This window comes from Cornus florida, unplaced genomic scaffold, assembly GCF_030987335.1.
Source record: "Cornus florida cultivar Cherokee Brave unplaced genomic scaffold, ASM3098733v1 CherokeeBrave_3.0.0_Hap2_Chr02, whole genome shotgun sequence".
NCBI classification, from domain to species: domain Eukaryota; kingdom Viridiplantae; phylum Streptophyta; class Magnoliopsida; order Cornales; family Cornaceae; genus Cornus; species Cornus florida.
The window spans coordinates 87668642-87689248 of NW_026775572.1; the positions used below are offsets into that span (position 1 = coordinate 87668642).

The 20607-nt window shown below is 34.5% G+C and overlaps 1 protein-coding gene across 1 annotated transcript; it reads right to left on the reverse strand.

Moving 5' to 3' along the window:
* Positions 1 to 1052: 1052 nt before the first annotated feature.
* Positions 1053 to 16623, reverse strand: LOC132296512 (protein NUCLEAR FUSION DEFECTIVE 6, mitochondrial-like). Its single transcript, XM_059794705.1, has 3 exons — positions 16472 to 16623; positions 16174 to 16295; positions 1053 to 1249 (listed from the first exon to the last, which is right to left on the reverse strand). The coding sequence occupies exons 1-3, from the start codon at positions 16621 to 16623 to the stop codon at positions 1053 to 1055; spliced, it is 471 nt and encodes a 156-aa protein (XP_059650688.1).
* Between the last annotated feature and the right edge of the window lie 3984 nt (positions 16624 to 20607).

Consider the following 20607-nt stretch of genomic DNA (forward strand, 5'->3'; position numbering starts at 1 on the left):
ACAATGGCCATAGAGACGGATTTAGATTCTAGAAGCTGTTTGGTTGGAGAAAGTACAGAAGTGAAAAGGCAGGGAGCAACAAAGCCCTTTTGAGAAACAAGACAGCAATTGCTCACAAGTTATATTTCCAAAAAGAGGTGAGAAAACCAAAATCAAGTCAAAAGCGCTAATCCAATTACGCCCGAAAAGGGGAGCTTTTGAGTATCCAATTGAAAGCGTTTTCCAATGAGAAATCAAACAAAACAGCTAGTAACAAGGGAAGAGGGGAACATCAGCTTCAGTAGAAGCTCTTTCGCACCAAGGCAAGAATATGACTTCGAACATCTGTGGGATTCGACATCACAATTTGGAGAAGAAGTGATTCCCTAAGAACTCGCAGTTGGGCAAACAAATAGTTATAGGATGACAGGATGAGTGGTCTCTTATAATCTCATATATAGATAAACTCAGATTTCAGTTTTCCAGTCAAAAGAAAAGATCTACGTCTGTTATAGAATGGCTATTCCCTCGACTGTCTGTTGAAAGGAACTCGCTCGCATCTGATTCTTGTTATCCAAATGTTGAACCAAGCCTTGGCCTAGATAAGCATGTGTACAAGCTCGTAATATTTTATTTAACTATAAACAAATTCTTTAGTTTGGATTTTTCTGGTAAACAACAAGATAGAATTCTTGATTATTCAGAACGTAATCGAATCATATGTACTGGTCATTGTAATCTCACATATCTTGCCATTTTCCACGAGAATTCAGATTTATTGGCAAAGAGGCGAAGAAATAGATTCATCATTCCACTCCAATCGATTCGGGACTGCAAGAAAAAACGAATACCCCATTCAGGTATCTCGATTGAAATACCCATAAATGGCATTTTCCGTAGAAATAGTATTCTTGCTTATTTCGATGATCCTCGATACAGAAGAATAAGTTCGGGAATTACTAGATATGGTACTATAGAAGCGCATTCAATCGTCAAAAAACGAAGATTTGATTGAGTATTGGGAGTCAAGGAATTTAGGCCAAAATACCAAATGAAAGTAGATTGATTTTTTTTCAATCTCCGCACTTGGCTACCCAACGTTTACCATGGGCACGATAACTGGTACACCTGAGGTGCATCCTTCCCGATCCTCTCAGACTAGGGAAAGGTCCTCTCAATGCTCTAATGCCCACACCGGATATGGACTGAACCATCTCACGACGTTCTGAACCCAGTTCCCATACCACTTTAATGGGCGAACAGCCCAACCCTTGGACATGCAAAAAGAAAAAGAAAAATTTTAATTAAAAGTGATGGGACCAACCACTTATATAAATTGTCGCCAAAAGGTCATGTTGGCCTCACATTTTCTCCCACTCCCGTAAGTCTCTCTCTCTCCTTCTCTTTCTAGATTTTTCTGTTTCTTTTGATTTTAAAACTTCAAATGTTGATTTCTCTCAAACCGTTGAGAGATTTTTGATGCCGTTTACAGCAAATTAAAGAGCTCGACGAGATCTACGATTTGATCGTAGCAATTCTTCGTTTGGTGCACTTTGAAATTTCGAAATCTAGGGCACAAAATTGAGGGTTTTTGCATATTTTGAGATAGGTGTTTCTAATTCCCAATTTTTTGTTCCTTTGTGAATTTTCCTTCAAAATTTGATGTCAAGCATGCTTAATTTGAGTTGATTGTCTTGAAAATGATATAATTGTTGTATATGAAATCTATGATTATATGTATTAATTGAATTATATGAAAAACATGCCTAAGTATTAATTTCCATGCCTATGGTGTTTATTATCTTGCTAGAAATTACTATGTGGAAGCATGCTAAAATGTATAGTAGAAATTCTTTTATTTACATAGTAATAGCAAAGAATGTGACATGCATGCATAGTATTGGGCATAGAAAAGGGCAAAATGATTTGAAGTGAATGAAAAATGGATTTTTTTTTGGGGCAAAGTTTTGATTAAAGTGGTTTTGTGAAAAACCTGGTCGCCGTGGAATTACCGAAGGGCCGTGGCGTTAATATAACCTAAACGGAATTAGGGAAATCACCCTAGTGTGATTGAACTAGCTGGGCCCCAAATGACGCCGCAGAGTTACCAAGGGTCAGGGATAGTAGCCAATCTTTCTCTTGTGTCGCCGAGGAGTCACCGAGGGACAGGTTATGTTAACGGTTTGAAAAGTGGAGAATGGAAGTGATTTCGAAAATGGGGAGTGACATACATGGCATCGCATTTAATGGCACGGCATTGTTTATTTTGAATTTGGAATTGATGTTGTACTCTTTTCTAGTATAGCATGACACTATTCCCTATTCCAATTCATTAATTGGATCCACGGGGTTACAAGAGGTGTGTCTTAAGCACAACCTATTAAGCAATTTGTTCACCTCATTACATTTATCATTTTTTTCAGGGCTGGGAAAGGAAGTAGTGGACGCCGACCCTTCACAAGCATGAGGAGGACTAGAAATCTTTTCTTTTTTTTTTTGGTCACTTTTTGTGTATTTGATATTCTTTTGTAAAGTCTCAACCCATAGTAAAATGTATTTAATTTTGCAAAACATGGCCATGTATTGTAGTTATAACTCTTGGTGGTATTTTGGAGTGAGGTAAGACTATGTAGTTATTTTCATGATGAATAGGAAGTGAAGTTATGTTTTTAACTAATCATAGATGCCTATAACTGCATTATGTTTGAAACTATTGCCATGAATTCGGACTTGTTTGCATATCAGGTTTTCCTCATAAGTTGGCTTGCAAGAAACTTAGCATTTTGATGTTTGAAACTACATATAGCAGCATCCCAGGGCCTGTCGGCCGGCTGACAAGGATCATCAGCCTGCTGATAGTGCATTTTGTTACATTTTAGAGAGTTCAATGGTGAGAAGCCTTGTTTCGGCCAACTAAAACTCACCATCAACCGACCTTTCAACCGACCGAAACCCCAGGTTCGGCCGACCGAACCTCCCCTCCAGCCGACCGACACTCTTACTATAGCAGAGTCCCGAGAGCATGCATTCTACACAATCATTTCAGCTGGCCGACCCTATAGGTCAGCCGACCGAACCTACCCTGTCAGCCGGCCGGTCAAGGGTCGTCAGCCGGCTGATCCTTCATTTTGACCTGTATTATTTGACCATTATTGTAAGGTTGTACCTCAGGGTATTTTGGACCCTGGAATGACTCGTATGACGATTATGGACACAGGAAATGGATAGTATGACCTAGTTGACCTTGGCTTCGAGTAAGAACCCGGCTAACGGTTCGAAACCATGGGTTCGGGTCGTTATAGAAGCCTCGCGTAGTAGTGTAGAGTGGACCGATGTCCGTTTTAAGTCGGGTATAGCGTAGAGCGTACCAGCCGGTCTTGTGTATTGTGTTTTTATAGGGTGGTGAGCATTGTGTTTTTGTAACAGTGGTACGTGATTGGCTATTGAAGTCCAGTGTCAAAGGCAATAAGGTTGGAGAGCTCATAGTCTTATGGTCTTATGAGGTGTTTTCTCGATGAGGTGTGTGGCTGTGGGCCTCCTTCTTTAAGGGGGGTAGATTTCGAGGACAAAATCTTTTTAAGGAGGATAGATTTTAATATTTCTAAATTTTCCAATTTTACATTTTATGGGATTTTTTTTTTTTTGATTTTCTGAATTATTTTAATCATTATCTTGTTTTGCGTGCCGAACACTGTAGGGTGTTCCGGGAGAGTTCATAGAGTTGATTGGAGCATTTCCTTGAGTTCAGGACTCATGGAAATGCATTGTTTGCCATTTCAGCATTTTTCTGTTTTTCGAGCCGGGAGGTCCTAAATGGGACCCGATACTAGGATTGTGGTGCACGGGGACTGTGTTACGGGTTCATTGCATTTCATGCATTGTTAATTAATGTATAATTATGTGATCACATGATTATCTTGTGGTTGTATTTTGGTTGGTGGTATATATATATATATTAATGTTAAAGATATTTTATATGCTGCTGGACCAGCAACTAAGGAAGGTCATTAATAATGACCATATATTCATTACAGACTTCACATATCCTCTCTTCTCAGCTCGTCGTTCTCTCTCTGGTATCAGTTTATATATATATTTTTTCTTTTTCCTCCATTTAAGCCTTCATTCAAGCTTTGTTATTGAGAATTTGATAGTACTCCTTTAGGCAAAGTTGGAGAGCTCACCGAGGCCGTTATTTTGATTGGAGCCAATCACCATTTGGCCACCCTTAAGGATTTCAAAATTAGGGCGTGGATTTGAAAATTTTGGGGCTTTTCTTCGATTAAGAGGTAGGGGTTTCTAATTCACATTTTTCTTAGATTTTTGTGAATTATTCTTCATGAATTATTGTATAGCATGCTTAATTCATGTGGAACCTTACAAAAATGATTTATTTGTTGTATAAGTGCTATGTGATTATGTGTTAGTTGCCAATTTATAAGAAAACATGCCTTAAATGATTATATTCCATACCTTATGTATTTGAGTTGCCAGAGATATAATAAGAAGCATGATACGTATTATATAATTTTTCTCCCAATTGTGTTTATGATTAAAAATTCAAATGTATAAAAACTTATGATGTTTAAGAGGCATGGTGCATTTATGCATTTTCATTGGGCATGGAATGGGGGAAAAGTTGTTTTAAAAAGACAATGGAATTGTTTTGAAAAAATGTTTTTGGAAAGTGTTTGTGAAAACCGGATACCTAGGAACATCCAGGTGACGTTGCAACTTTAGCACCAAGTTAGGTTATTCAGTGCTTAACAGGAAAAACAGACAACCATGATTAGTTTAAAGTAATAACATGCATTGCGTTCTTACCATCAAATCATAGTAGAAGTTTGCATTATTTCTACTCAAACGAAAAGCATTTCAATTTCCAAACCATTAAAATTTATGGAGTTTAATGATTTTTATGTGTAGGATTCCACATTTTGTCTTCTTTACCTTGGGGACCAACCAGAACATAACTGCACAAGAGACTATCCTTTGCTGAGAATTTGCTTTCTGGGGATATAACAAGTCTTAAAAGTATGTGTGTATATATATATATATATATATATATATTTGATAAGTAACAAGTCTTAAAAGTATATATATTTCCAGAAACAAAGAAAATTCGTATTTTTTAGGAGAAAGCAGAACATCTCTCGTTTAGAGAAGCTTAAAATTATTGATTTTATGATATCGAATGAGGCATTCATTGAGTTGTTCAAAAAAATGAAACAATTCAATTCCACCCAACATTCCCCTTATCACAACTGCCAAATAACTCAATTAACATTATTTTTTATTAACTTATTACATCCCACTAGTCGCTTAGCGGAAGACTTGAGACAAACAGATCTTGGACAAAAGAAGCTCTTACAGCAGCCTGTCTCGTCCTTTTTTCTCGCTCTTCATAACTTAATGATTGATCAAAACTACACAAGAGAGAGAGAGAGAGAGATAAATCAGTAGTGATTCATCTGGCTCCAAATTTTCTCAAATGGCCTATCACCTAGGTACATAAAAGTGGTCCACTCTAAACTTGTTTTTGTTGGAAAACGTGCAAGTTTTTAAAACTTTTGAGGGATTTGCAATCATGGATCTTGATTCATCACATAGAGACAAGTTTTATGCAAAGATAAATAAAAGATGATGTATAATTCAATAAACAGATTGAATACTTACATCAAAGGTCTGAGTAAACCTTTTGAACTTTCCTCTAAAGTGAATGGTCTCACTTATTGTAGATCCCTTTAGCAAGATCCTTTCTCATTCTTCTTGATTATTATCTTCCCTTTAGGAATCACCAATATGTCTTGATGAATGACCTTGGAATCTAGGTTTGTGGTAGCCTCCTTTAGAAGAGAAAACAAAACCCTAAAATCTAGAGAGAGAAAGTGTATTCCTTTTTCTTGTTCTTAAAGTCACCCCTAAAATATACATGAACTCATGTATATATAGGCAAAATAAAAATAAGAATAAGGAAACAATAAATCATTTTCCATCTCTAATTCAACTTTCTCAATTCTAACATGACTCCAATATCAACTTGGGCTATTGGTGAGAATCCTTTTGGGCTTACTTTTTTTTTTTTTGGCTTCTATAAATTAATAATTGGTCCGGTCCATTAAACCATGGACCCAATTCAATTAATTCATAAATTAATTTCTACTCTACTAAAAGAAATTAATTGCACTCCAATTAAATAGTAAATAACCTCTAAGTCAATGTTTCACTTTGACCCCTCTATGCTTAATTATTAATAGGATAATTAAAGCCATCAATCCGACAATATAATTAATATAATTATTTTGTTACCTTTGATTATTTCCGGCTCGATCACAATAAAATATTTATTTGATAAAAAATAATAATAATTTATTAAATAAATATATATAGAAAACATTTGTCTAAAACATACGAATGCCTTCGAATTTAATTTATGATCAACCATAATCAAAACAAAATAAATACAAATAGCACTGATGCAAATATTGAGAATATAGACCTCTAATTATTAATTACATAACTACCCAAAGTGTCGATCTAAGGATCCCGAGGTATCCGCCGAACAAATCAAAGTAATTATTAATTAATAAAAGAGTCTATACTTCTCTCATGCTTGAGAGTTAAAAGCCATGACTGTGATAGAGAGCAATTGCATATGACAGCTCTCGCAATATATCTCAATCTATCGTGGACTCGGTTTAAGTCTTAACTAATTAAATGTCCAATCATAATTACCGACTTTAAACCATTTATGATTACTAATTTATAACATAGTATTAATTGCCATTACATACATATATAAATATATTTTGTAATCAAGTGGACACAATCAATTCCATAATGAATCGAAAAATAATACATTCCATTCACCAATTGTATAATGCTTTAATAATAATATCCAGATAAGAAACCATGACTTTTACAATCCAAAATTAGAATTTGTTATGCTAGGACACATATATCCTAACAGTTTTTGGGGTGTATTTTTGAGAAGCAGAATCATAACATTATTGTTTATGTAGACATTCGAACAAAAAGATTTTTTTTGGTAAAAACCCTAAAAAGAATCAAAAACTGCTTTTCCTTAATCCAAATCCTACATAATTGAATAAGCAAGCACTATTGTCACATAATTTTGGGTCTTTGGTTTGGGCTATAGCTGCACTATTGTCACAATGAAGCGTCATAGGCCGATCTATATGCTCCACAACCTCCAGTTCAATTAGAAAGTTTCTCAACCAAACAGTTTCTTTTGCTGCCTCAGAGGCTGCAATGTATTCTGCTTCCATGGTTGAGTCAGCAGTACAACCCTGCTTGACACTCTTCCAACTAACTGCCCCTCCATTGAACTTAAACACATATCCAGATGTAGATCTCCTGGCATCTGGATCTGATTGAAAATCAAAATCCGTATATCTGACTGGAACCAGATCATCACCTCCATAAATGAGCATTAGATTCTTAGTTCTTCTAAGGTATTTTAAGATATTCTTCACAGCTGACCAATGATCAAGTCCAGGATTGGACTGATATCTACTGACAATCCCTACAGAGTAGCAGATGTCCAGTCTGGTACAGACCATGGCATACATGAGACTACCAACTACCGAAGCATATGGTACCCGCCTCATTTGCTCAATTTCCTTATCAGTCTTCGGAGACTGATCATTAGAAAGAGTCAACCCATGTCTAAATGGCAAAAATCCTTTCTTAGAGTTTTCAATTCCAAACCTGATCAGAACTTTGTCAATGTAAGACTCTTGAGACAAGCCTATTTTCTTTTTAACCCGATCTCGCATAAGCTTGATCCCAAGAATATAACTTGCTTCTCCAAGATCTTTCATCTCAAATTTATTGAATAACCACATTTTAACTGATGACAAAGCCTATATATCATTACCAATGAGTAAGATGTCATCAACATATAAAACGAGAATCATGATGACATTACCCTATTTTTTCTTGTAAACGTAAAGTTCAAACACGTTTTGTTCAAAGCCAAATAATTTGACTGCCTGATCAAAACAAATGTTCTATGTGCGTGAAGCTTGCTTAAGTCCATAAATAGACCTATTCAACTTACATACACAGTCCTCACGACATTTAACCACGAAACCGTCTGGTTGCCTCATGTAGATGTCTTGTTCAAGATGGCCATTTAAAAATACCGTCTTAACATCCATCTGCCATATCTCATAGTCATAATAAGCACTAATGGCCAAAAGAATGCGAATAGATTTAAGCATTGCAACTGGTGAGAATGTATCCTCATAATGAATACCTTCACGTTGAGTGAAGCCTTTGGCAACCAGTCTAGCTTTGAATGTCTCAACATTCCCATCCATTCCTCTCTTTCGTTTGTAGATCCACTTACAACCAATGGGCTGAACCCCACTAGGAAGTTCTACAATATCCCAGACTTTGTTAGAATACATCGATTCCAACTCTGATTTCATGGCATCTTTCCAACGATTCGCATCTATATTGGTCAATGCTTCCGCATAGCTAACTGGGTCTGACTCATGCTTATCGGGGACGGCCTCATAGACCTCACCCAGAAGCGTGAGTTTTTCGGGTTGGATGATAGTCCTCCCACTACACCGAAGGACCGGTGCAGGAATCGATGTACTAGATGATGGTAATTCAACAGGGACTTCTTATGTCTCATCATTCTCAGTATTTATATTAGATGTGTCCACAGTGGGAATATCCGATGTGCCAACCATCTCCTCTAACACTATCTGGCTACTAGGTCTGTGGTTCATAATATAATCCTCCTCCAGGTAAACAGCATGAGTGCTGACAATAACCTTATTGTCCCTCGGATCATAAAATAATCCACCTCTAGTGTCCTTAGGATAGCCAACAAATAAGCATGCATCCGATCTTGTTTCCAACTTGTCTGCCTGTTTCTTACGCACGTGTGCTGGACACCCCCATATATGCATGTGATTTAAACTAGGTTTATGTCCAAACCATAGGTCATATGGCGTTCCTGAAACAGACTTGGATGGAACACAGTTCAAAATATACATCGCTGATTCTAAAGCTAATCCCCAAAATGATAGAGGTAATGTAGCAAAACTCATCATAGATCTAACCATGTTAAGTAAAGTTCTGTTTCTCCTTTCTGCCACTCCATTTTGTTGAGGGCAGTCAGGTGCGGATAACTGGCGCACAATACCCTCATTGACCATATGATCCTTGAACTCCCCCAAGAGGTATTCACCTCCTCGATCAGATCGAAGTGTTTTGATAAGTTTACCTAATCTACGCTCCACTTCCGCCTGAAACTCACAAAATTTTCCATAAGCTTCTGACTTGTGTCGCATTAGGTAAAAATATCCAAAACGTGAATAATCATCAATGAAAGTGATGAAGTACTCAAACCCTCCTCTCGTTTGGGTGTTCATGGGACCACACACGTCTGTGTGCACCAACTCTAATTGTTCTTTGGCTCTATATCCTTTGGCTGAGTAAGCCCTTCGAGTCATCTTTCCTTCAATACAGGATTCACAAGTTGGCATAGACCCCTCTGCCTCACAAGGTAATAAACCTTCTTTAACCAACCTTTGAATCCTATTTTGATTGATGTGACCCAATCGTAGATGCCAATGATACAATGAGTGTGGAGAAACTGTTTTTCTTTTAACATTCAATCTAGATGAAGTTGCATTTAATTTATAATGTTGCATTTGATATGAGCTAGGAGTTAAAACATATAGACTATCTTTCAATGCACCAGAAGTTGTAACACAACTATTTAATTTAATTAAAACATTTTTTCCAAAAGTAAAAATATAGTTTTTGCAAACCAACGAAGAAACTGAAATTAAGACAATCTTCTAAAATAAGACTCCTCCTACTATCCAACTGCATATGAACCACTCCCACTGCTTTAGCTTCCACCTTGGCATTAGATCCCATATGCAAGTATATCTCTCCTTCATTGAGGCTTCTGGACTCCTAGAATCCCTGCAATGAATTGCAAACATGATTAGTGGCTCCAGAATCTATGCACCAGGAATCTATAGATTCAACCACATTACATGCCTCAACAATGAATATACCTTTTCCTTTGCCTTGTGTGCGAAGTATAGGGCAGTTAGGTTTCCAGTGACCCGGTTGACCGCAATGGAAGCAGTTTCCTTCGCCTTCAACCCGCACTTTCTTCTTTCCCTTATCCTTTTGGATTACTTTGTTTGGCACAACCACAGTTTTGGCACCATCCTCCTTCTTTTTTCTTGCCCCTCCTCTTGGGCCTAGAAGTGGATGGTCCAGCAGACTGAGTGTAGTTGATAGATGCACCCTTGCTTTTTGATTATCCCTTCAAAGGTTACCAACTCATTCAATAGTTCAGCGAGTGTGTACTCAAGCTTATTCATATAATAATTAACCCTAAAAGAGTTAAATGAGTCTGGCAATGAAGCGATAATCATGTCAACCTGAAGTTCACCATCCAAGTTGCATCCAAGGATCTCCAGTTAATTTAAAAAACCAATCATTTTTAAAGCATGTTCCCGAACTAAAGTACCTTGGACCATCTTAATGGTCATCAAATTTGTCATAGCATTTTGGCGTGCACTCTTACCAATTTGTCCAAACATTTCCTTAAGGTTAAGCATGATGTCTGCAGAAGTGAGATATTGAAGATGTTGACTTTGGAGTACATTCGAGAGTGAAGCAAGAATGTAGCACCTAGTCATCTCATCTGCTTTATTCCATTTCTTAAAAACTTTATGCTCCTCAGGAGGATCCTCAGGCAAAGGTGGAGAAGGTCTGGGAGTAGTAAGCACATAATTCAACCCCTCATATGTGAGTACAATATCTAGTTGCCTTTTCCAATCGATATAATTAGGTCCAGTTAATCAATTTTATTTTAGTATGTTTGCAAGTGGACTGAATGGACTAGTCATGATAAATCTGAAAATAAAAGCATTCATACAATAAATAAAGTGAATAATTATAATCATGCAAGTATAAAATAATTAATTAACTGTGGGTCCCTTAACCACATTGCATGAAAAATCGGACAATTAATATTCCAATAACTTATCCGGTTGGCGGAATTCATTATTGCTTATTGACGAGAACAACTCATTATTTCCATATCTCTTTAGACAATGCCTTATCTATATATGAAATAATTCCCGATTAGATTTAGCCTTTCTAAAATCACCTAGTATAGACCACTCCGTTGGAGAGCTAATACTATTGATTTTAGATTGAGTGTATAACATAATTAATACTCCAACGAAAAAACAAATATTAAATATATTGCCATTAATAGCTTAGACTCTTTAAATCATGCGTAGGGCCTTATTTTTAAAGATCTAACTATAATGGTTATTTAATAAATATATTTTCGTGAGACAACCATTCTTGTAATCTAGACTCTTTAAATCATGCGTGGAACCTTATTTTTAAAGATCTAATCATAATGGTTATAATTACAAAGGCCACGGGATAATGTATAAAAAATCCCCGCTCCCACTCAATTTTTAATAATATAAAACTAGAGTTTTCAATTCATGATTTAATGCATGCGAAACACCTTGATTTTAATCCAATTAAATTTAGAAAATATATGGATTTTAAATGATTCACTAATATTTAATTTGAGGCAAAAAATAATTTACAAAAATAATTTTTCTATTTCCCAATAAATGCCCTCAAATTAATTAGCAATCTAATCCAATTTATCTTCATAATTTAATTAATATAAATCAAGCCATTTAGTTAAAAAATCATGGATCCAATGCATGAACAATTATAATAAGCATTAAATTATTCCATGCATCAAATAACAGACACAAGCAATATAAATGGCTAATGGATTCAGCTTTTAACATTTTAAAACTATTCTTGCTGTACGGGCGTCCTTTAACTGTCTGTAAACACCCATAGGAAGCTTGTACGTGTCAGGAGAAGCAAAACGCCGCTTGGAACGAGCCCGGAGGACCCCACATGCGTTGGCACGCGCCTAGGGCAGGCTGCAAGACTCGGCACGCGCTCCCACGTGCCCCCACGTGCCGGCACGCGCTTGGGGCACGTGGGACGCTCCCTCACTCGCCTTCACGCGCGTGGAGGACAAAACCTCCTTGGCTGGCGTGTGCAATGCACACGCCAGCATGTGCCTTTTCCTGACGCGTGTGGAACCCGCGCCAGGCTCACCCACTTGCGCCGCATCTGATCCGGGCCACCTTCGGCGCCCCTTCTCGCCGCCGGCGAAGCTCCGGCCACCGGAAAAACACAGAAAAAATTCCAAAAAATTCGAAAAATTCCAAAAAATTAAATTAAGCCTCAAAAAAATTCCAGAAAAATTCTGAAAAATTCAGAAAAATTCCAGAAAATTACTGAAGCATAATTTAACCCTTTCGGACCCTCTTGAAGCTTTATAACATCCTTTGATGAATATTACATGGCTTTAATAAATACTTACAATTTGAAATACAATGGAAAAAATTAAATTACATCATTGAATTTTCAAACGGCTAAAACAAAGCCTTAATTACATTCATCCAAAAATAAAATTACATTCTATAAACCTATAAGCTTCATCCGTGGCCCAAACACACATCATCATCCATTCACAATTATACATACATCATCATGTATTAATATATATCAACATAATCAATCATACATCAACATATATCAATAATTTTATATATGTATATATAATTTGGATCCATGAATATGATTTTTATAAACACATGTTCTCTAGTAATGAATCAAACCATGTGCTCTGATACCACTGTTGGGAAACGTGCAAGTTTTTAAAAATTTTGAGGGATTTGCAATCATGGATCTTGATTTATCACATAGAGACAAGTTTTATGCAAAGATAAATAAAAGATGATGTATAATTCAAAAAACAGATTGAATACTTACATCAAAGGTCTGAGTAAACCTTTTGAACTTTCCTCTAAAGTGAATGTTCTCACTTATTGTAGATCCCTTTAGCAAGATCATTTCTCCCTCTTCTTGATTATTATCTTCCCTTTAGGAATCACCAATATGCCTTAATGAATGACCTTAGAATCTAGGCTTGTGGTAGCCTCATTTAGAAGAGAAAACAAAACCCTAAAATCTAGAGAGAGAAAGTGTATTCATTTTTCTTATTCTTAAAGTCACCCCTAAAATATACATGAACTCATGTATATATAGGCAAAATAAAAATAAGAATAAGGAAACAATAAATCATTCTCCATCTCTAATTCAACTTTCTCAATTCTAACATGACTCCAATATCAACTTGGGCTATTGGTAAGAATCGTTTTGAGCTTACTATTTTTTTTTGGCTCCTATAAATTAATAATTGGTCCGGTCCATTAAACCATGGACCCAATTCAATTAATTCATAAATTAATTTCTACTCCACTAAAAGAAATTAATTGCACTCCAATTAAATAGTAAATAACCTCTAAGTCAATGTTGTACTTTTACCCCTCTATGCTTAATTATTTATCGGATAATTAAAGCCATCAATCTGACAACATAATTAATATAATTATTTTGTTACCTTTGATTATTTCTGGCTCGATCACAATAAAATATTTATTTGACAAAAAAATAATAATAATTTATTAAATAAATATATATAGAAAACATTTGTCTAAAACATACGAAGGCCTTCGCATTTAATTTGTGATCAACCATAATCAAAACAAAATAAATACAAATAGCACTGATGCAAATATTGAGAATATAGACCTCTAATTATTAATTACATAACTACCCAAAGTGTCGATCTAAGGATCCCGAGGTATCCGCCGAACAAATCAAAGTAATTATTAATTAATAAAAGAGTCTATACTTCTCTAATACTTGAGAGTCAAAAGCGATGACTGTGATAGAGAGCAATTGCATACGACAGCTCTCGCAATATATCTCAATCTATCGTGGACTCGGTTTAAGTCTTAACTAATTAAATGTCCATCCATAATTACCGACTTTAAACCATTTATGATTACTAATTTATAACATAGTATTAATTGCCATTACATACATATATAAATATATTTTGTAATCAAGTGGATACAATCAATTCCATAATGAATCGAAAAATAATACATTCCATTCACCAATTGTATAATGCTTTAATAATAATATCCAGATAAGAAACCATGACTTTTACAATCCAAAATTAGAATTTGTTATGCTAGGGCACACATATCCTAACAGTTTTTGGGGTGTATTTTTGAGAAGCAGAATCATAACATTATTGTTTATGTAGACATTCGAACAAAAAGATTTTTTTTTATAAAAACCCTAAAAAGAATCAAAAACTGCTTTTCCTTAATCCAAATCCTACATAATTGAACAAGCAAGCACACCCCAGATTATTTTTAGATAAAATGAACTATCCATTTCTTCTCCAGATAATTTGTTCTCATATCTTCTTTTCTCCTCCATTTTTTTGCTTTTTTCATCTTTAAAATTAAAAAAAAAAAGGTGAATTAATGGTGTGATAACAGGATTTTGATTAGCAATGTTAGTTAAGAACCACAATCCACGAGCTGTGTAATAGTATCTTGTCATGCTGGGTGGAGGAATCCTCATATAGTGCTTAAATGACAACTAAATTATGCATATGCAAACAAGTAGTTCAGTAGATAAATAACTAACAATGGATGAAAAGAAAGAAATGAATTTTAATACAGTACCTTGATGAAAAGAAAGAAAAAAACTATGCATAATTAGGAAATAAAACATAAAAAGTTTGCTCAAAATGGATTGAATTCAAAATTAAACAACTAATGCATGTTAAATCTGGCACATCTCCTCATGGCCTCCTACCAATTACTGAGGTATGCATAGAGTCATGGACATCAATGAAGAAAAAGATAACACTTAACTCGAGTAGATGGAATCATGGAAGGCATAGAGAGAAAAAAAAAAAAAAAAAAAAAGTAACAAAATACTTTCTTACCTTTTGATAAATAAAATTAAAACTCAACAGAATGAAATAGGGGGGGGGGGTGATGGAACTCTCACCGTGAATCGATATCAAAGCTCAATACTAAAACATGGGAAAAGAAAAAGGAAAAGAAGAAGAAGAACAAAAAAGAACAAAAAAAAAAAGAAAAAAAAGGAAGACTAAATAGTGTAATGTTTAGTAATTAGAAGTAAATGCATGATTTGCAGCTTATTATTCCACCTTACACCTTGACATTTTTACAATACATAGAGAGAGATCCTAACACATGATTAATGATAAAGACAACTATTTGATCCTATTTCGTGTTGAACGTGGGCACTACTACCGAGATCCCCCATAAAAGGAGGGGTCGGTCAACCTAAGAGGTACGACACAAATTAGTCAGATCTCATAAGAGTCTTTTTTCCTCTTTTTCCGCTTAGTACTAACTTGATCGTCGGAGTCCCTTCGATCGGTCTTTTTTAGTTGAATTCTTCGTTCTTTGTAGATACGATATTGTACCCAATCGCAGCATAATATTGCATCAACAGCTTGTGTTCAAGGATTTTAAATATCTTCCAACAAAAATTAATCAGATGGCAACTGTGATTTTTCACAAGTCATGTTTCGTATTAGCTTTTATTATTGTGCTGCATGTCAAATTTTCTATTAACCTTTCTGAATATGCAAAAAGCTTTAAGAAGAAACATTAAGATTGGGCATGCACACCCTTTATTTCTGATCTTTTATAGAGGAGTCCAATTTCATAAAATTGTGGTGATTTTAGAGTGTTTCCTTGAACTGGACTAATGTTGACATGCAACAAATACTAACGAAATATTATTTAAACCCAGAAACCCTCCACAATGCTAAGACATGTTCCATTGACCTACTACCAACCAGTGGCAATGTAGCTATCTAATGTATAAAGAAGAAAATCAAGGTAAACCATAAAGGAATAATCTAATGGCAAGACATATACATAAATAAAACTTCTAGTTCTGATAATAATTCTTCTCATGTTGCATTATGATTTTTTAAATAAAAAACAAATATGCAATTGAAAATTCTGTCAAATGAACAACCTTACAATAAGACATAACAGCAGAAATTCAAAACACAATATATTATATTTGTAATCAGATCATTGACCAATTTAGAATTAAGCCTTAATCATCTTAGCGAACAAAAAAGATGCCTACGTCCATATATACGGAAACAAATAAACAAATTATATCATATATAACTTAAGGAAAATTAAGTAACAGTACCTTCAAGAGTCAAACCATAGCTCCGAGGAGAGACAGAGAGCATCGAAGTGAGTAATGCAGAGGCAGTGGCGGTGTGGAATGGAAGCATCGATTCAACGGCGCAGCTCGTCTCAACTGGAGACCTGTTTTTGCAACAATAAAAAAAAAAGAAAAAAGAAAAATGGAGACCTATTTAATATACTGGATAAATCATTTCTGAAATTCAATCAAAAAATTGACTTACTTATGAATGGTATAGAGATACAGTATAGTTTATGAGAATATAAACGTACACGTGTGTATATATAAGAGGCCTGACCTGAAAATGCGAGAAGGGAGTGGTTTCTGCGTGGGGGTGCGAAAGGGAGAACGTGCGGGTTTAGGTTTAGCTCCAGCGGTGAGTCTCGTCGCTGTGCATCGGGCGGAGTTGGAGCGGACGACGGACCTGGCAGCGGTGAGGGCGGCTGACATGGTTGCACAAATCGTAGAGAGCTTTGGTTTGTGGGCGGGGGAAATCAGGGTTTATTTCGAGGGTTTAGTACATATACTGTATATGCACTCGCATAGAAAGATGGGCAAAAATCCTCTCCTGTTCATGTTCCCTCCTGTTTGGATGTGTGGCTCAGATTGGGCCACTTCAATAAAAAAAAAAATAGTAACAAAAGTTTAACTGTGTATGAGAGAATAGTGTATATATATATTTCATGTATTTTCTGAAATACTTCGTAATTATCCGTATAAAGAATTTTACCAAAATATTCTTATTTTATATTTCAAAAAGTCTAAAATACCCTTATCATTTTCCTTCCCAAATTTTTTAGGTCGTGAAAGTGGAAGTAGAAGTGGGGAAGACATGTGAAAAATCTGAACACGAAAGTGGGGAATGCAGGAGAATCAGAAGAGAAAAGAACTGAATCTTTGGTAGTTGCTTGTGAACTTAGTCTTCATTCGTTTGATTGGGTGTTCATATTGGAAATATTAGGTTGATCAAATCAACTTGGTCTTTATTTGGGTGTTCATCTGGTCGGATCGTCGCTCCCCAAAATCAGATAAAATTGGTCTCCTTTTTTTCTTATCTGATATTATTTCGCTTGTTGTAGTTTATTTCCAGTTAATTTTTTGTTCGTATTTTGTGTTTATACTTCAAATTTTGTTGATAATTGATGCAGAGGCAGTTGGTGCATAAAGTAAATGGTGAGAATTCGAGTCTCTAAAAGAACAAAATGAGTGTGTAAATTTTTTACTAATGACAAATATGAGTGTGTAAATTTCTTACCAATGACAAATATATACACACTCATTTTGTTCTTTTAGAAACTCAAATTCTCACCATCTACTTTAAGAAAAGTTGTTCATCCGGAAATGAATCACGAATTGGTGGACTTGGGGAAGATTTTACCATTAACCTCGAAAGGTGATCGGCAACAACATTTTTGGTGCCTTTTTTATCCTTGATCTCGAAATCAAATTCTTGAAGAAGCAAAATCCATCATATCAAATGAGGTTTTGTTTCTTTCTTGGTAAGAAAATGCCTTAAAGCAGCATGATCAGAATAGACAATGACTTTAGACCGTAAGAGATAGGACCAGAATTTACCAAGAGCATATACTACGGTAAGTAATTCTTTCTCGGTAGTGGAGTAATTCAATTGAGCTCTCGAGAAAGTCTTGCTTGCATAATATATGGCGCATAGAAGTTTGCCTACTTTTAATCCCAAAACTGCTCTCATTGCATATGACTGGTCATTTTATTTGTTTCTGTTTTTGTTCTTCTTTTCTATCATTTTAACTGTTGTAGTTAATTTGATTTATTTTATTGTTGCGGAGGTGGTTGGTGCAAATATATTGTAGTTTATTTCCAATTAAATTTGTGTTCGTTTTTTGTGTTTATACTTAAAATTTTGTTCATAATTGATGCAAAGGTTGTTGATGCATATTAGAGGTCTGGTCGCATAAATTGTTTCAATTTTTAATCTTATGTTCTATGCTTTCAATTCTTGTAGTTTATTTCCAAATAATTTGGTGATCCTTTTGGGTGTTCATATGAATTATTGTTGGTTTATTGCTGTAGAGGTGGTTGGTACATATTGAAGCACTCGAATTTTGTGTCCTTTTAAATACACAACAATCTTCTTCTCTCTATTGAAAGCCTTGCTTGTTTGGTTACCTTGACTCCACTTTTTTGGTTAAATTTGGTGTAAATCGCAGAAGTTTGTTGTGGTATTGTGGTGTTATAGGGTTTTAAATGGCTAAAATTGAGGCGTCAAAAAAATAAGCACAAAAGTCTTGTATTTGGGTTTATGAAGTTTTGCCAACTATGGCCAAATTGTTTCTTGCTTTTTTCCCATGGGTTGCGGTATTCTATGGTTTCATCCCTCCATTGACATTTTGTTGTTTTTGAGGCAGGAAACGTCTCTTCAATATCATAAAATGATCTTCCAACAATTTTTAAAGTTATGACAGGGGCAACGAAGAAACGAGCAAAGGCATCAGTTTCAAGTCACAATGGAAATAAATGTAAATCTAGCGCCAAGGTAGAAAAATGATCACTCTTCGACTTTCTTTAGTCTTATCACATAAATTGAAATCATATGTTAGTAGTGCTGGTTTGTTGTTTATGTTGCTTTAATAGAGAAACTGGTCTTATGTTCATAATAATAGAAAGTGCCTTAAGAATACTATTCCAATAATAATTTTAGTCAGTCGATTAGAGACTCATGATTTTCACTTATGGTAAGGATGAATGTTCAAAGAGGTATTTAGGTGCTTGTAAATCATGGCACATGGTAGGCATATGTAGCCTTTTTTGAAGAGAACCTTAATTTTCATTATGAGGTTAAATTTATCCATGTTTAGCCCTCTTTCGATTGTAGTTGCTCTCTAGGTCTTGTTCCTTAATTTAATAATTAAAAATTCAATATTGTAACATTCAACATTTGCAATCATATCATCATTTGATCATTTGGTTCAGTGGTTTGCAGTAAGATAAGACGACTGCAACTTAGTCCTTTAATAGCAATTTAAAGGCTAAACTTCTCTTGCTTCTTTCACATTATATTTTTATCTTTCTTTTTTAATCTTATATTTAGTTAGCAACTTCATTTGGTTACTAAGAAACCAGTAGAAAGATTACAAAAAGGAAATCTAAATTTCTTTCAATTCCTAATTCTTTGATTTTTCGGTGAAAGGAAAAATAAATCAGCAAGTTAGTACTATTGTTTCATTTCTTTGGGTAAGCTTTCTCAGCCGTCAAGGAAGGATGAAAGTGTTATCATTCAATTACTCATGGAATTAATTTCATTAGAAAAATATGTATTGAATGACTTGTTTGACTATATGTTGTAAACCAATTAAGATTGAATTTATATTTCCAACTTTCTTCTATTTTTATTATTTATTTTTTTATATACTGGTTGCATTGCATTAGTTTTGTTCAATGAGTTGATTTTAAGTTTGAGAGCTAAGTCACATAAAATTTAATTTTGGGGCCTATATCCTATAGGCAGTGCTAGTATCGAATGTATATATATTGTTTCAATTCTTCAATCATTTCTTTTTTAAGCTTTTAGAGCAAGACTAATTTATGCACCAAATTTTTTTACTTTACTCTAGATAACAAATTTGTCACTTTCTTGGCTTAAGGTTTTATTATTTGATTTATAATAAGATTGATGGTGGCATTATTATTATTATTGTTACTATAGCTATCATTATTTTAATTTATTCGGTAAATGTTATATCAGTAGCTTCATGTATATAGAATTGGAGACTATATATATGTTATCCACACAGGTAAACAAGTTCCCTTATTTAATATATATATTTTTAAGATAGTTCTTTTACAAAAAACTAAGTCTGTAAAAAAAAGTCCAAAGAAATAATTTTCTTCCTCTTTTTTTTTTTGTTTTTTTTTTTTTTTTTCAATTTTAAAATTAAGTGTTCATTCTTGTTTGCATTTTTATGCAAATTTTTATCAGTTAATTGATGAATGTAATATTAACTCTGTATTAGTTACCATTTATTTTATTTTTTTTCTAAAATTAATGTGTTCATTTTTGTACGCATTCTTATGAAGCAACAAAATTAGTTAATTGGTGAAGGTAATATTAACTTCATGTTTCTTTCATGGCACCTTTGATTTCTATTGCGTGCATTAATTTATATTTCATATTTTGATTTCTTTTGCATGTGTTTGATTTCTTAGGTTTACATATCATTTATTTATTTATTTATTTATGTTATGTTATGTTTGATTCCATCTATGATGATTTTTGTTACATGTCTCTCATACCATATTTTGATTTATATTTCAATGTATTAAAAACTTTGGTATTTGAATTTTCAGTCCTATAAATTTAAAATATTGAGTTTTAGCTGACCGGTGCTACTCTTTCCTTTATCTTATGTGTAGTTTATAATCATGATTATTTTTTGCTATACTATGTTCAATTGTCTC

Coding starts and splice junctions, on each gene's coding strand:
- LOC132296512 (XM_059794705.1), bottom strand. CDS start 16,623: ATGTCAGCCGCCCTCACCGCTGCCAGGTCCGTCGTCCGCTCCAACTCC. Junction 16,296..16,471: donor CTCCCTTCTCGCATTTTCAG/GTCAGGCCTCTT, acceptor TTGCAAAAACAG/GTCTCCAGTTGAGACGAGCT. Junction 1,250..16,173: donor CTATGGTTTGACTCTTGAAG/GTACTGTTACTT, acceptor TGCATGTCCAAG/GGTTGGGCTGTTCGCCCATT.